General features: G+C 43.9%; 1 protein-coding gene across 1 annotated transcript in view; it reads right to left on the bottom strand.

Moving 5' to 3' along the window:
- Positions 1 to 320: 320 nt before the first annotated feature.
- Positions 321 to 15,811, bottom strand: part of TANGO2 (transport and golgi organization 2 homolog) — a 52,562-nt gene continuing 37,071 nt past the window's right edge. The window contains exons 7-10 of the mRNA XM_087942902.1: positions 9,422 to 9,492; positions 6,898 to 7,051; positions 5,765 to 5,869; positions 321 to 910 (exon numbers count right to left, since the gene is read on the bottom strand). Coding sequence (XP_087799028.1) covers positions 790 to 910; positions 5,765 to 5,869; positions 6,898 to 7,051; positions 9,422 to 9,492 — 451 coding nt within the window. The 3' untranslated portion in view covers positions 321 to 789. The remainder of the gene's footprint in view (positions 911 to 5,764; positions 5,870 to 6,897; positions 7,052 to 9,421; positions 9,493 to 15,811) is intronic.

Raw genomic sequence — 15,811 nt, 5'->3', positions numbered from 1 at the left:
TTCCAGATAGAACATCGCTCAATCTTTAAAGTAATTTTTAAAAGAAACCCCAAGGAATTTGGAATAAACGAGATTCTTGATGAATCAGTCCAGGGCATATAACAAAACCTGGCTTCACACCAGGTTTTGTTATATGGCCAGGGAAAGGAAGGAAGAAACAATGATCTGATTTTAAGGATTTTTCCATAGGTCCAGTAACTGCGAGGACACAGAATTCTCCCAGGCACCTCTGTAAAAAAAACAACCCCACATTCCACACAATTGCAAATGCTTACAAATAGCTAATGCTGCCCTATTAAAAGATAGCACAGCATGGCGGATACTGAATTATGACTTTTTTTTCACTCTGTCATTTCATCGCTTGGCCTTCCAACTCTCTGCGGGTCAAAGGAAAGGTGGAAAAATAGGAGTGTTTTACCATACATGATTCTCCAAAGTTCTCTGCGGTTTTCATTAGCGAGTCAAATAATTGTGGGGTTTTCCGCTCAGTGAGATACGGGATTTCCCTCAACCCCCCTGCAAAACCAGCACAAAAACGAGCTTGTTTTTAGATAAAGAGTCTGCTTTTTCGATTCAAATGCTTCTGTTCTGGATTTTTGTGCAGACACACACATAAAAATAGTTTTGTTTCAGTTTTTTTTTTTTCTTCCATGAATGCTACAGTGATCTAGGCAACGTTAAAAGAGAAGCCGCTCTCTCGAAATGCTGACTGGGTTCTTGCCCGGCAGGCCGGCTATTCTTTTTCTTCTTCTTACTTCATCTTTCCAATTTATGCGTAGGAAAGTGTGATTATATCTGCAGCTGAAACTGGTATGTGCTGGTTTTCCATTGGGTGATATCGGCATTCAGCATGGTCCGTTCGGTGAAGGTGACATGTCCTTCCCCGTCGACGAGAATGACTGTGTTAGCTCTGAAAAAGGGGGAAGAGAAGAAAAGACACAGGTACAGGTGGTCTTTGACTTACCGGGGCGTGGCACAAAGGCAACACAGCCAGTTAACAGGTATGAGTCCCTTTATTTGTTCCAACTTTACCCCCAACGTCCCGATTACTCTCCGGCCTGGATAAAAACTCTCCCACAAACCTGCAACAGCCTTTGGCTGCAGATACTCCAGTTCAAATGCTGTAAGCAGAATGACGGCAATCAATCACTCCAGCAGGGCAAGATAACGAGTCCAATAATTTCAGCAAGGCAAGATAAGCACACAGAAGCACGGCAATAATTCACACAATCAGGAGGAATGCCAGGAATGCAGGCCACAACTCTTAACACTAGATGAATTCAGCATTTGTTCCCGACAAACGGCCCTCTCAACTGCCTCTCCTTTAAACTCCATCCGCAGGTGTGCCTTGTGAAGGGAATCGGGGCCCTTTCCTTCCTCGGAAGCCACGCCACCCATGAGGGGATGAGGGGTGGGCGGGCCTTGGTCTTTATCTGAATCCTCTCTCCCTTGTTCTACCTCTCCCCTGCTCTGCCGAGTCTGACTTTGCCCTTTCCCCGTTACCTCTACAGCCAATGCAGCCAATCCCCTGCTCCCTGACGGCTGTTCGTCTTCCTCCTAGGATTCAGACGCTGATGGGAGCATAACACTTACAACAGTTCATGTAGTGACCATTTGAAGTTACAGTGGCCCTGAAAAAAGTGACTTATGACCCGTTTTTCACACGTACATCCCCACCGTCATGTGGTCAAAATATCAAAAGCTAGGTGTCATGCCCTTGTTGGAGTCTGATTCTGAGGGGGAGATTGAGCAGCTGACAGGGAGTGAGGGTGAGGCTCTGGTGGCTGTGGAAGACACGGGGGATGGGCACAGTCTGGCTGGGCACTCAGAGGAAGACCCAGGGCCATCCCCTCTTCATCCAAGGGCACGCAGAGAGGAACGGAGAAGGGAGCAACATGTCTTATGGGAGAGGAAAAGGCCCTGATCCCTTTCATTAGTTGCAGCTGGGAGAACAGGATATAAGAAGGGCGTTTGCACACACAGCACCTTGCTGGAAGCAAAGCGTGCATTATCTTTGTCGAGGCTTATCTGTGTTTTGGCATCCACCCAACTATGTGTGCTTCATTCTCTTTTGGAAGCCTGCAATTTATTATGCTGGCCTGTCATGTTAATTACTTCAGCGTGGTTTGTGTTGGTTTCTTTAATTTCTAATTTATCTGTACTTTGGGTTCGGACTGCATTTCTTCCCTTTGTAGACTGTTTTTGGAAGAGTTTGATCTCCATCCGAGGATAACTGGACATTGGGGGCCAAGTTGGAGGCGTTAAAGGGAATTTATCTGTTTTTGTGACTTTGTTATTTTTGTGCCACGCCTCGGGTCATCACACTAGGCAACTGGCATGTACTTATGACGGTTGCAGTGTCCCGAGGTCCTTTTGTGACCTTCCTATAAGCAAAGTCTTACAGAATAACAGAGCTGGAAGGGACCTTGGAGGTCATCTAGCCCCTCCCCCCCCCCCCAAGCAGGAGACCCTACGCCATTTCTGACAGATGGCAGTCCAGATTCTTCTTGAAAGCTTCCAAGGATGGAGGTCAATGGGGAAGCCAGATTCACTTAACGACTAACTTAACAACTGCAGCGATTCATTTAACAATGGCGGCGAGAGAGGTCATAAAATGGGGCAAAATTCACAAGCGTTTTGCTTAGCCACAGAAATCTGGGGCTCCATTGTGGTAGTAAGTGGAAGACTACCTGTATTATGCTCTGCCTTTAGGACCCAAAGCAGTCCACCCCAAGAGGGAAGAAAAAAAAAACATGAGTCACACTAATGCAACAAATTCGATTGCAGTTTAAAAGCTAAAAGGATATAAAAGAGGCATTAGGGTTCAAAACCACCCCGAGCGTTATTAACAATTTTTCAATGCTCTCCCTAAACAGTCAGGATTTGCTCCACCGAAGGCCAGAGGGAGAGGGTAGATGATTTATTTCAAGCAGAGACAGATGGAGACAGATGAATATGGGGTTGAGAAAAAAAAAAACGGGGGGGCAATTTAAAATCTTGCCTCCATCCATTTTACATCGTAGAATTCTGGACCTTTGGACCGATTTTACTAGAGACTAGCTCGATGCCCGTGCTCCACTACAAAACTATGTGGTCGGGCTTAGTTTTTTGGGAGGAAAATAAGGGGACAAGATTGTGCCTACCAGCATCCTGTCAGTATGTGGGAGAGCTGAGGGCTGTTTGGAGGCATGGATGTGGCCAGGGCTGTCTGACAGTTATCAGCTGCCTTCGGAGTCGGAGATCAGTGGGGCAGAAGAACAGCTGGAGCCTGTTCCCAGTGTGCGCATGTGCAGAGCTGCCAGGAGAAGGGAATAGCTAAGGAACAAGGTTCGACTTGGGAGTAAAACCACAGGTGGATGGCCCCTCCGATAGGGAACAAAAGAGGAGCGGAAAGGGAGCGGTGTTTGGAAGAGACAATTAGTCCAATTCATTAGGGTGAAGATCTGTTCCTGACTCCTGGCCAAGTATTGTCTGCTACAGCATGGTGTTTGGGAGATATCGGCCTGGCGAATCTCCCAGCCTGATAAAGGTCTGTAGTTGTGCAATCTCTTGAAAGGCTGTTGGCTGGGACTGTGCTGGAAAGTGAATGAGAGGAATTCACTTTAACCTAAATAAAAGGGGTTTTATCAGGACGAGGAGTCGGCTTCCTGCTTTTGGGAGCCTAGGTAAGAACAACCACTGCCAGAATCGGCCACTTCCAGAAAGAGGTAAAATGAAAGTCCCGGATAAAATTCTTGTGTTCTGGCAAACTTGGAAATAAATTCTACTTGGCACAAACTCAGTTAACGTAAGAGACCTCTCCTGCTGTTTTATATTAACTCAGTTTTCCAATCTTTGCAGAACCTGTGCCAGTTCTATCACCTGGGTACCAAAGAATGCTCTTTTCTCCTTTTTTGCTGGCACTTCCATCCACTCTCCCCGCCCCACCAAATCAATTCCCAACGGAGAAAGCTCAACTTTGTCCTTGTTTGTGTCTTTATATCGGGCCAAATCCAGGATTTATGACACCTTCCTGGAACAAAGAAGAGGGGAGGAAGGAAGACAGATTAAACCAAAGCAAAGGTTTGCCTCTTTGCTTCCAGATAATATTGGGTTTTGATTTATAATCACTTATCTTGTTTTCAAGGCTTGGTTGGACATCTATCCCCGAAAGGCAGGACATTAATAATTGTAATCAATAAATTATAACGGCAATCAATTGAAATCACCATGTCTTCCGGATAGGTTTGGGCCAGAATTAAAAAGAGTCTTCCTTCAAATTTCTGTGCATGGAAATTTGCTTTGCGGGACGTGTCAGGCCACGAATTGTGACTCTTGTTGGGTATTTGTCACCAAGCTCTTTTTTTTGTTGTTGTTTCATCTTTTGATCTATGGCAGCAAGTGCCTATTTTATCCCCAAACGTACGTTGGAAATAGGTTTATCAAAGTCTCAGTGTAGTCAATTCTTTTGCAGAGATCCTAATAAATCTGGAGCAAACAATGGCTTTACGGAGCAGCAATTTAATTTGAGGGATGGGCTGTTTCTTCCTGGGTTGGGGGGATCTTGATGGGATTTTTTCCTTTTAATGCAGAGTACATAAATTCTATTTACATCAGGTATACGCATACTCACCGATTCTCTATTAAAAATGCCAGAAAAGTACACCCTCCCTATCTGGTGTCTGCCAGCAGTAGAATCTGGGTGGACCTTTCCTTGCTGTAAACTACTATAGGTTTACTCCTCGACTTATGACAATTGGGACCAGAATGTCAGTTGCTAAGCAAGGTGGTTGTTAAGTAAGTCACAGCCAATTTCTTTTTTTTTTTTTTGCCACGATTATTAAGCAAATCACTGCAGTGACTCACTGAATCATGCAGTGGATTAAGCAAATCTGGCTTCCACAACTGGCTGTGTTTGTTGGAAGCTGTCTGGGAAGGTTGCAAATAGCAATAGCAATAGCCCTTAGACTTATATAGCGCTTTGCAGTGTTTATAGTCTTCTCTAAACAGTTTACAGAGTCAGCCTCTTGCCCCCAACGATCTGGATCCTCATTTTACCCACCTCGGAAGGATGGAAGGCTGAGTCAACCTTGAGCCATTCAGGATCAAACTGCTGGCAGTGGGCAGAATTAGCCAGCAATACTACATTCTAACCACTGTGCACCATAGAAGGATGGATGGATGGATGGATGGATGGATGGATGGATGGATGGAAGGGATAGGAAGGAAGGAAGGAAGGAAGGAAGGAAGGAAGGAAGGAAGGAAGGAAGGAAGGAAGGAAGGAAGGAAGGAAGGAAGGAAAAAAGGAAGGAAGGAAGGAAGGGGTAGCAATAGCACTTAGATTTATATTCCTCTTCATAGTGCTTTACAGCCCTTTCTAAGTGGTGTCAAATGGCAGTCAGCCTGCACTCCTGCATTCTAATCGCTGCGCCACCACGGCTCAGGTGACCACGTGATTGCAGAGGCTGCAACCGTTGTAAATACAGACCAATTGCCAATGCCCAGATTCTGATCACATGACTGTGGGGATGCTGCCACCATAGTTAAGTGTCAAGATCGATCGTAACTCCTGCTTGAGCAGGGGGGCTGGGCTAGAAGACCTCCATGGTCCCTTCCTGCTTGTTCATTTGTTCGTTCATTAATTCATTCATTTTTTTTGGTGCTTTTTTAATTTCGAAAGGTCACAAAACGAAAGGCTGCAAGTCAAGGATTAGCTGTCATCTGAGAGGGCTGCCATTTGCTCACAGGTTAAAATATAATTCGAACAATGCAATATTCCTCTTACCTGGTTCCATAACCTGGACATCGGACGCACAGAGCTGCATACTTGTTTAGGAACGGAAGGACGTAATCCTTTCCCTGGTCCTCCATTGCAGGGTCTGGAAGCTGACTGGACGAAAAAGAAGCCAAATCAGAGATTGTGGAACTGAAATTCCCCACTATCCTGTGCTTAGATGGGTATTTATTGATGGCTTAGGGGGTAATCTTGTAAGTGATGCAGTGGCCTAGAGGTGGAGCTCTCGCCTCACAATCAGGAGACTATGAGTTCGATCCTAGATAGAGGCAGATAATTTCTCTCCGCTGGGCACAATAAGAATATATCTGCTGAACAAACACTCCCAGAGTGGCAACAGGAAGAGCGTCCGGCTATGAAACACTCTGCTAGCTCCATTCAGTTTCCCAGACTCCACCCCGCAAGGGATTACAGGGTTGTTAAATTATGATGATGATCACGGGCCAGAAGCTCCTTGACCTCATAATAATGGATGGATGTCATGGTGCCTTCTTACATAAACCTGACCAAGGTAAAGATGGCTCAGTCTGTTGCAAAGGCATGTAATCGCGTGCTAAATGTCCTTGATTCTGGAATGGGGACCGCCCTGTCAGCAAGTAAGTCAGTTTGTAAGTCAAGGCAGGGGAAGTTTTGACTCTACTGATGTTGGTGGCCTACAACTCTCAATATCTCACACCCTTGGACATCTGCAGAGAATGGTTTGGAACAGAGCAAGATGTCAGGATTCCGGCAATTACCCCCACTTGTCTTGAGACAAACTTCCAAAACTTCAAAGGATTTATTGGGAGTTAACATGTCCGATACTGCCTGGGTGTAGCCGACTCTGAGGCACATCATTCATGGTCACCCTTGACCCTGGTTTTCCCCTGACCCCTTGGGTGTATCGTAATTCATATTCTCCAATGGGACACCTCCATAGCCAGGAGTCATCAATCATGCTCTCCCGTTAGAATTTTGGATGGCAGAAGCTTCAGTCACCTAGTTACCATCTTTGAAAACATTTATGGAATGCACTTTCAATTTCCAAGCTCCCACACTGCTCCCTCTCCTTTTCTATTGGCAACTCTAAAAAGACCATAGAAATATTTTATGAGTTGAGACAAGAGAAGATGGCAGAGCCTTACGGGTCCTCGTTATTCAACAGTTTAATCAGTTCCTGGACCAGGTCTTCTTTCTGGAGGTTCTGGCTGTGCTTGATGACATCTGAAAAAAGCTGCTTTCCGTACTGAAGTTTCTTCCAAGGCGTATCCAGCAAAGAGTTGCTCAAGCCGTATACCCCTGTGTGGCGAGATCAAATCTACCTTCAGGCGTTTTGCAATGAAGCCCAAGGAAGCTGCTCACCCGGGTGACAAGTTCACAACACCCACAACAATTAAGCTCCCTACGAAACATGGAAACCGTGGCGATGTTGCTCGTCTCAGCCCAACTCTCGCCACGCATGAACCATTGGTCCATCGTGCGCGCAACTCAATTTTCGGGAACTAAAAACGCTGGGATACGGGCGAAGTTCTTGGGACGCCACTTTTGAGTTTACGGGGTTAAAAAAGAGGGATGATTCACTAGACAGCAAGATATGCATTCACTTGATTTTTGCTTTTGGGGAAATAAAATGATAGAAAATATACCCTGGATAATCCGGAGGGTTTGTATGTTTGGAACAGCTTGCTAAAAAAAGATATGCTTCAATGCAGCAATGAGGTTTTTTTATCCACAACCCTGTAGTTTTGCCACAGATAAGCCCGGGAAATAAAAGTCTTGACACCACAGGTGTATGATAAAAATCACTTTGCTAGGAACAGAATACTGCAAATGGAAAACGCTAAAGACAGGCTCACAGTTATCTTACCCAGCAAAAAGGTTTATTAGGGCTGTTTGATTAAAAGAATCCCCTGTTTGTTTTGTTCCCAGAGCTGGGTTATCGCAAAAAAGGCCTCAAATATATACACAAAGGGAGAAGCGGCATTGCAGAATGACAATACTGGCCTTTGCAATGCAAGATTGGCCTTTTGGGGTTGCCTGTGGTTTGTGTTACAATTAACAGAACATTACCAGGTTATCAGAGTTGGAAGGGGCTTTGTAGGTCATCTAGTCCAACCCTCCGCCCAAACAGGAGACCCTGCACCATTTCTGACAGATGGCACTCCAGTCTCTTCTTGAAAGCCTCCAGTGATGAAGCTCCCACAACTTCCGAAGGAACTTCTGGTTGATTGCTCTGTCAGAAAATTTATCCTTGTTCAGTTTCCATCCATTGTTCCTTGTCTGGCCTTTGGGTGCTTTAGAAAATAGCTTGACCCCCTTCCTCCTCTCTGTGGCAGCCCCACAAATATTGGAAGGCTGCTCTCCTGTCTCCCCTGGTCCTTCTCTTCTCTAGACTAGCCAGGCCCAGTTCCTGCAACCGTTCATCGTATGTTTTAGCCTCCAGTCCCCTAATCTTCTTGGTTGCTCTTCTCTGCACTCTTTCTAGAGTCTCAACATTTTTTCTACAGTGTGGTGACCAAAACTGGATGCAGTATTTCAAGTGGGGTCTTACTAAAGCTTTATAGAGTGGTATTAGTACCTCGCTTGATCTTGATTGCATCCCTCTGTTTAATGCAATTTAGGATTGCATTGGCTTTTTTGGCTGCTGCCGCACATTGCTAGCTCATAATTAGTTGGTTGTCCACAAGGCCATAATGTCACAATGTCACCTGCTCTCAACGTCCTGAGTTCTTCTACATGTCAATCTTTCCAGGAAGATCAGATCAGAAACAGATTCCAGAGAGGCTTCAAACTACGTTGATTAAACTGGATCATTAGAAAACACAACCTCGCAAATTTGAACGGGGTTCTTTTCTCCTCCTTGTATAACTTATGTAAATTATTGGGGGCAGGGGAGGGGAAGAGGAAACTACCTGAGTTTTTTTTTTATGTAACGTTGCCTCTTCATTAGGGCTTATTTCTGTCGCTAAGCAAGGTGGCTAGCAGACGTTAAGCGGATTTTGCTTGTTGGAAACAACGCTGGGAAAGTGGCCAATGGCGATCCCACCACCCTGGACCCTGCAACCATCGTATATAGATGCAGGTTGCTCGAATTTTAATCATGTGACTGTGCCGATGTTGCACCAGTTGTAAGTGTGAGGACTAGCCGTGACTCACTTTCTCCAGGGTAACTTTGGTCACTAGAGGAACGGTTGTAAGTCGAAGACTACCTCTCATGTATTGTTCTCCAGAGGTGTTGAACCCAACGACTCTTTTTATCATCCACGTGAAAAACCATCCACATGTATCCCAACTTGTAAGTCATCTTCAAACTTGCAATGTTAACAAAACTGAACATTAGAAATAGAACTCTTCCTGGATTGCAGTCAACAGTCTGGACCAGGAGTGTCCAACCTTGGCAAGTTTAAGACAGGTGGGACTTCAACTCCCAGAACTGGGAGTTCAGCTGGCTGAGGAATTGTGGGAGTTGAAGTCCACCAGTCTTAAAATTGCCAAGGTAATTGCCAGAGCAAACAGTAGCTGCCCATTTCTGAATCTCCCAAAAGATGACGTATATCCCTTTGTCTTCATGTCCGTCATGGCAAAATACACATGCAGGTATGCAGCCAAACCACTGCTTTAAATAAATTCAAGGTAACCGTGTTTTGTTTTGTTTTTAATTAAACCCACCGGGATTTAAGAAGAGAGGTTCTGCGTCTCCTTTGTTTCCATAATAGTAAATTACATCTCCGTTATTGGTGCTAAAAGATAAAAATAGAAGAAGAAGAAGTAGAAGAAGAAGGAAGAGTTCTCCTTGCAAAAAATGGCAACTTAAATCTTTGATTCAGTTCTACTTATCCTCTATCCTTTATTTGCACATAGTTATTAACATCAATTACATCTTTATTTAATGATTAGCCCTTGGGTCATATCAAAGTGCAAGAGTTCCAGAAACAGATGATTACTGAAATTTGATAAAAAGCAATATAAAATGGAATTGGAATAAAATACAATTTAAAATGAAATTGGAATAAAGTACGATTTAAAATGACACTGGAATAAAGTACAGTCTTAAAATGAAATTGGAATAAAATGCAATCATTTAAGATAAGAGGTAAAATATGATAAAATTATATCTCGGGGTCACCCCTGCAATCTACCCCAATCAGTCCCGCATATGCAGATCTCAACTGAACCATTTTGCTTAAGTACCGTACTGAGTTAAATGTTATTTTCAGTTTCTGGCTGCACATAAGGTAAGTTGTTTTGAAATGGGGATCCTTATGGGTCATTCTACTTCTACCTCTGCCGCTCTGCAAATGGATTTAGTTCTAATATTGTGTCAATCTTCAGTCCAGCAAGATTTCTCCTTCCCTCGTTCAAGAAATCAGCAAACTATTTTTCTTTTCTTAAAATAATCTGATGACATTTCTGCAGTAGGGACACTGGTTAAGAAAAGCGAGGGGAGGACTCCAGCACAGATTTTTTTTTTTTTTTTTTTGTAGATTTGATCAAATTATCTGCTTTTAAAATGAACAACAACAACAAAAACACTTTTGAAATTAGCAGCTAAGATCCAATGAAGAAAATCTTTTGCTGGAAGGTAGGAGAGAGAGAGAGACATGGAATTGCCCTGGAATAGCTTGGTTTTTCTGCCTTCAAATAATTAAAAGACAAGAAAATTCAATTTATCCAGTGAGAATTTGATTACTCCCTTCCCGACGCTTCTATCCACAATGTTAGAAGCATCTAAGATGGGTCCAATATATTAAATTAGCCCAGTTTCTTGTGCCAATTGCATCAGTTGTTTATTAATATTTTCCTATATATTTCACTGAATCAACCATTATATATTCTAATCACATCTCCTTCATTGTAAAATCCATGTCTGCTATTTTTATCCTCCCGGGATTATCACCAACTGCATTCAAGAACCAAATAGATGTAAAACAAAAACAAAAATTACCATACCATAAATAGGACTCAATGTCAACACACACCTATGGAATTAAGGAAGAGGGGTGGGGAAACTAAATCAACAAACCACCCAATTTTTACTGAAGGAAAAACATGCTGTAGAAGGAGGAAAAAAAGTCCATCAGCAGAATAAAATTATCTGCATAGATGTGCATAATAAACTCGTCCCCAAACAAATGAAAAGTTAATTAGTCAAATATATGCAGTGGTATGAACTAGACATCCATCTTCGGTACCATAAAACCTTCAGAGGGAAATTAACTAACTCCCTAATATTTGTTGAGCTTAAATAGAGTAAAGGCTCAGCTTAAATGCGGATGTTTTTCGTCTAGTAGTATAACGGTAAAGTCTAAATGCACCTTCCCTTTTTCGACAGGTAAAACTGCAGGTTTATTTTTGGCCACTTTTAAACCACAAATTGGGGCGCCAGTGGAACAGCCAAGACTATTGCATGGGGAAATTCCACCAGCTCAAAGCAAAAAAGTTGGGAGAATAGATCAGATCTTGGCACCATTCATCATGAAAACCTGGAAACGTGTTTTGCAGGTAGGCGAGAGAGCAAGCAGGTAGATGCTGTTAGCACATCAAAATCGAGCAAAGAAAGACGGAAACAGGGCAGGTCTTAATAAAGGGGAATCATTGTAGCTCAGGGTTGAAATGAGGAATCCTTGGGGCCTCCTGAGCTTGGTTGCTTTCTTGCAGATGTTTCACGACCCAACTAGAGAACATCATCAGTACTAGAAGGGAGTGGGCGTTGTGGAGAGGAGGAAGCACTGTGGGATCTTTGGTGCTTTCTGTGCTTGGTAGTTTTCTTGCAGACGTTTCATTACCGAACTAGGGAACATCTTCAGTGCTAGAAGGGAGTAGGGTTTGTGGGAAGGAGGAAGAGGAGGGGGAGGGGGAGGACTGTGGAGTCCCTGGTGCTCTCTGAGCTTGGTGGTTTTCTTGCAGACATTTCATTACCCAACCAGGGAACATCACCAGTGCTAGAAGGAAGTGGGGTTTGAGGAAGAGAAGGGGGAGAAGGGGAGGAGGAGGAGGAGAGGTGGAGAAGGAAAGAAAAGAGGAGGAGGAAGAGGAGGAAAAGGAAAGAGAGGAAGAGGAGGAGGAGAAAGTGGAGACAAGGAGGAGGGAAAAGAATGAAGGAGGAGGAAGAGGAGAAAAGGAAAAGGAAAGAATGGAGGAGGAAGAGAAGGAGGAGGAGGAGGAGGAAGTGGAAAGAATGGAGGAGAAAAGAGATGGAGGAGGAGGAAGAGGAAGGAGGAGGAAAGAATGGAGGAATGAGAGGAGGAGGAGGAGGAGGAGAATGGAGGAGGAGGAAGGGGAGAAAGAGGAGGAAAGAGGAGGAAAGAATGGAGGAGGAAGAGAAGGAGGAGGAGGAGGAAGCGAAAGAATGGAGGAGAAGTGGAAGAGATGAGAGGAGGAAGAGGAGGGAGGAGGAGGGAGGAGGAAGAGAAGGAGGAGGAGGAATGGAAAGAATGGAGGAGGAGAGAAGAGATGGAGGAGGAGGAGAAGAAAGAGAATGGAGGAGGAGAGAGAAGGCGGAGGAAGGAAGAGGAAAGAATGGAGGAGGAAGAGAGGAGGAGGAGGAAGAGGAGGAATGGAGGAGGAAGAGAATGGAGGAGGAGAGGAAGAGATGGAGGAGGAGGGAGAGGAGGAGGAAGGAGAAAAGGAGGAAAGAATGGAGAGGAAGAGGAAGAGATGGAGGAAGAGGAGGAAAGAATGGAGGAGGAAGAGGAAGAGATGGAGGAGGAAGAGAAGAAAGAGGAATGGAGGAGGAAGAGGAAAGGCGGAGGAAGGGAGAAAAGGAAGAGGAAGAATGGAGGAGGAGGAGGAAGGAGGAAGAGGAAAGAATGGAGGAGGAAGAGGAAGAGATGGAGGAGGAGGAAGAGGAGAAAAGGAGAATGGAGGAGGAAGAGGAGAGGAGGCGGAGGAAAAAGGAAGAGGAAAGAATGGAGGAGGAGGAGATGGAGGAAGAAAAGGAAAGAATGGAGGAGGAAGAGGAGAGGAGGCGGAGGAAGGGGAGAAAAGGAAGAGGAAAGAATGGAGGAGGAAGAGGAGGAGAGGAAGAGGAAAGAATGGAGGAGGAAGAGGAAGAGATGGAGGAGGAGGAAGAGGAGAAAAGGAGAATGGAGGAGGAAGAGGAGGAGGAGGAAAAAGGAAGAGAAAGAGGAGGAGGAAGAGAGAGGAGGAAGAAGGAGGACTGGAGGAGGAGAGGACTGTGGGGTCTATGATGCTCTCTGAGATTGGTTATTTGATGATGACAAAAGCACTGAGGTTACCTAGTTTGGGGAATGAAACGTCTGCAAAAAAAAAAAAAGAAGAAACCCAGCCAAGTACCCAAGGGCAAGTATTCTCCCTAGCACACCTCAAGCTTTTCAGGACTATATTGCCAAAGCTGCCGATAGATGGCTCACCCTTATCAGCTTTCGGCTTTCCAGCCTGGGAAAAGTCAATTCCTCCAGCAAAATCTTAAGTTTATGGAGCTGGCTCCCAGCATGCGGATATATATCATTCGCTCAGGAGATTCACTGATTATTTATGGCAGCAAACCACTTCAACCTCCGCTGATAAATTGAGCCAATCTCTAGTTGCAATTTTTATCGCATGCAAGCTTTCCTCAACCAGCCCCTCCCTCTGCGGGATGGCAAAAAAAATAAACAGGCTGCAAAAGTGTGTGTGTGTGTGTGTGTGTTTGTGTGTTTTTTAAGTGATCAAAGAGATGTTTCTGCACCACAGCACAACGAGAATTTTCCAGCATTCTGTTTTGTTAGCGAACGGAGAATAGAAACCAAAAGGATCATGAGAACAACAGCAGGCTTAGTAGAAACTAAACCCCTCCCTCCAGACTAAGTTAAGACAGGTAGTCTCTGACTTATGACCACAATTGAGCCCCCAAATTTCCATTGCTAAGTGAGACATTTGTCAAGTGAATTTTGCTCCATGTTACGACCTTTTCTTTTCTTTTTTGGGGGCCAGTGTTGTTAAGTGAATCACTGCAGTGACACGGTTGTTAAGTGAATCTGGCTTCCCCACTGACTTTGCTTGTCAGAAGGTTGCAAAAGGGGATCATGTGACCCCGGGGGGGGGTGTTAGTGTAACTGTCGTATATATGAATCGGTTGCCAAGCGTTTGACTTTTGATCACCTGAGCATAGGGATAGGATAGAATAGAAAACAGAGTAGAGTAGAGTAGAGTAGAGTGGAAAATATGGAATAGAATAGAATAGAATAGAATAGAATAGAATAGAATAGAATAGAATAGAATAGAATAGAATAGAATAGAATAGAGAGGAGGAGAAATGGAATGGAATGGAATGGAATGGAATGGAATGGAATGGAATAGAATAGAATAGAATAGAATAGAATAGAATAGAATAGAATAGAATAGAATAGAATAGAATAGAATAGAATAGGGAGGAGGAGAAATGGAATGGAATGGAATGGAATGGAATGGAATGGAATAGAATAGAATAGAATAGAACAGAACAGAATAGGGAGGAGGAGGAATGGAATGGAATGGAATGGAATGGAATGGAATAGAATAGAATAGAATAGAATAGAATAGAATAGAATAGAATAGAATAGAATAGGTGTTCTGACCCAAACCCTTGTCCAATAACACAAACAATAACCAAAGGGAACAGAAACCTTTTAATGATTCTTACGAATCCCTGGTTAAAAGGCTCCTGCAAATTAATGAACTTTGATAAGCATGAGCCTCACCAAAACTGTGCGAAGCTGCCAAGAATAACAGATAAGGTTACCTAGAGATATTTTACAACACAAGAGTCTTGAAAAACCAACTTAAGATACTGCATTGTTCACGAGGCTCAAGTTTCAAAACGTCTTTGCTTCCTGCAAATAATGTTCGCTGCACAGCTGCCTTTTATCTTCTTGAAGGAGAGGCCATTACCTTGCAGCCTTACTCCTGCGTCGCCCTTGCTGTTGTAGCTGCTCTTCCCTACGAGTAATCCTATGCACACTTGGCACAGGCTCCTCGGGAACCTCCTCATCGCTGCTCCCAGCCCGCACAATCTCTGAAGGCAGCAGTACTCTCCCTAATGGTCCTGGCCCCTCATTTGAGTCCTCGCTCTCCTCAGCCGTCCGCACCTGCTGCCGGCTAACCACAACAGAATAGAGTAGAGTAGAGTAGAAGAGAAGAGAGCCGGAAGGGACCCTGGAGGTCTTCTAGTCCAGCCCCCTGCTCAAGCAGGAGAACCTATACTATTTCAGATAAGTGACTGTCTCTAGGCTCTTCTTAAAAACCTCAAAATTTCTGGAGGCAAGCTGTTCCACTGGCTAATTGTCCTCACTGTTAGGAAGTTTCCCCTTAATTCCAGGATGCTGGGGGAGTTGAAAGTGTGAAAATAGTCATGTCCCTTTTTTAAATGCTGTTGTAACTCTGAATGGTCACTAAACAAACTGTTGTAAGTTGAGGACTATCTCTATATTGGGCACTCAAGATATCAGCTCACCTGTGAAGCCTAATTAGAAAAATTAGAGTTTACTCAGCTATTTATATCCAAGTCTCTATAACCTTAAATCCAGCAATTTTCCTGGCTAAAGTGGAATTAATCCACTGCCTTCTCAGCCCTCCCTGATCCCCACCTCCTTTCCACCTTTTACTCTCCATCACTTCCTTCCTAAATGTTGATTTCACGACCTTATCTCTTGTTTTATTTTTATTTTTTTATGTTCCATATCTTTCCGAAGAAAGAGAAAGAGGTTTTGCATATTTTGAAATGAGGACATCATTCTGGGTGAATTTAGCAGCTTTCCTCTCTGTTCCTTCTCCTTTTGGAGACTTAGGCACCGTAGGTAGTGTGTTCAGCTCTGGTTTGATTTATGTCAGCTTATGAAGTTGGAAAAATACATTTCCCGTCGCTTTCTAAAAGCTGTTTGCAAAAAAAGCCATTTGCATAGCTTAGGAGACACTGCCGCAATATACATCAATTTTGGCGTTTTAAAATTCGGGCACACTTGTTCTGACAGATGAACATAATTCCGTCTGTGACTAAAATATAATTTAAAAAATAATAATTTTATTAGCAGCACTCCGGGATATCAGCATGTTGGCAGTTTGTCCCTGCTTCTGGCTTCT

This window comes from Notechis scutatus, chromosome 13 (assembly GCF_049901735.1).
Source record: "Notechis scutatus isolate UNSWTSFEM ecotype Mainland chromosome 13, rNotScu1.2, whole genome shotgun sequence".
Lineage (NCBI taxonomy): Eukaryota > Metazoa > Chordata > Lepidosauria > Squamata > Elapidae > Notechis > Notechis scutatus.
Note: the sequence above shows the minus strand (reverse complement) of the source record. Positions and strands in the feature narration are given on the sequence as shown.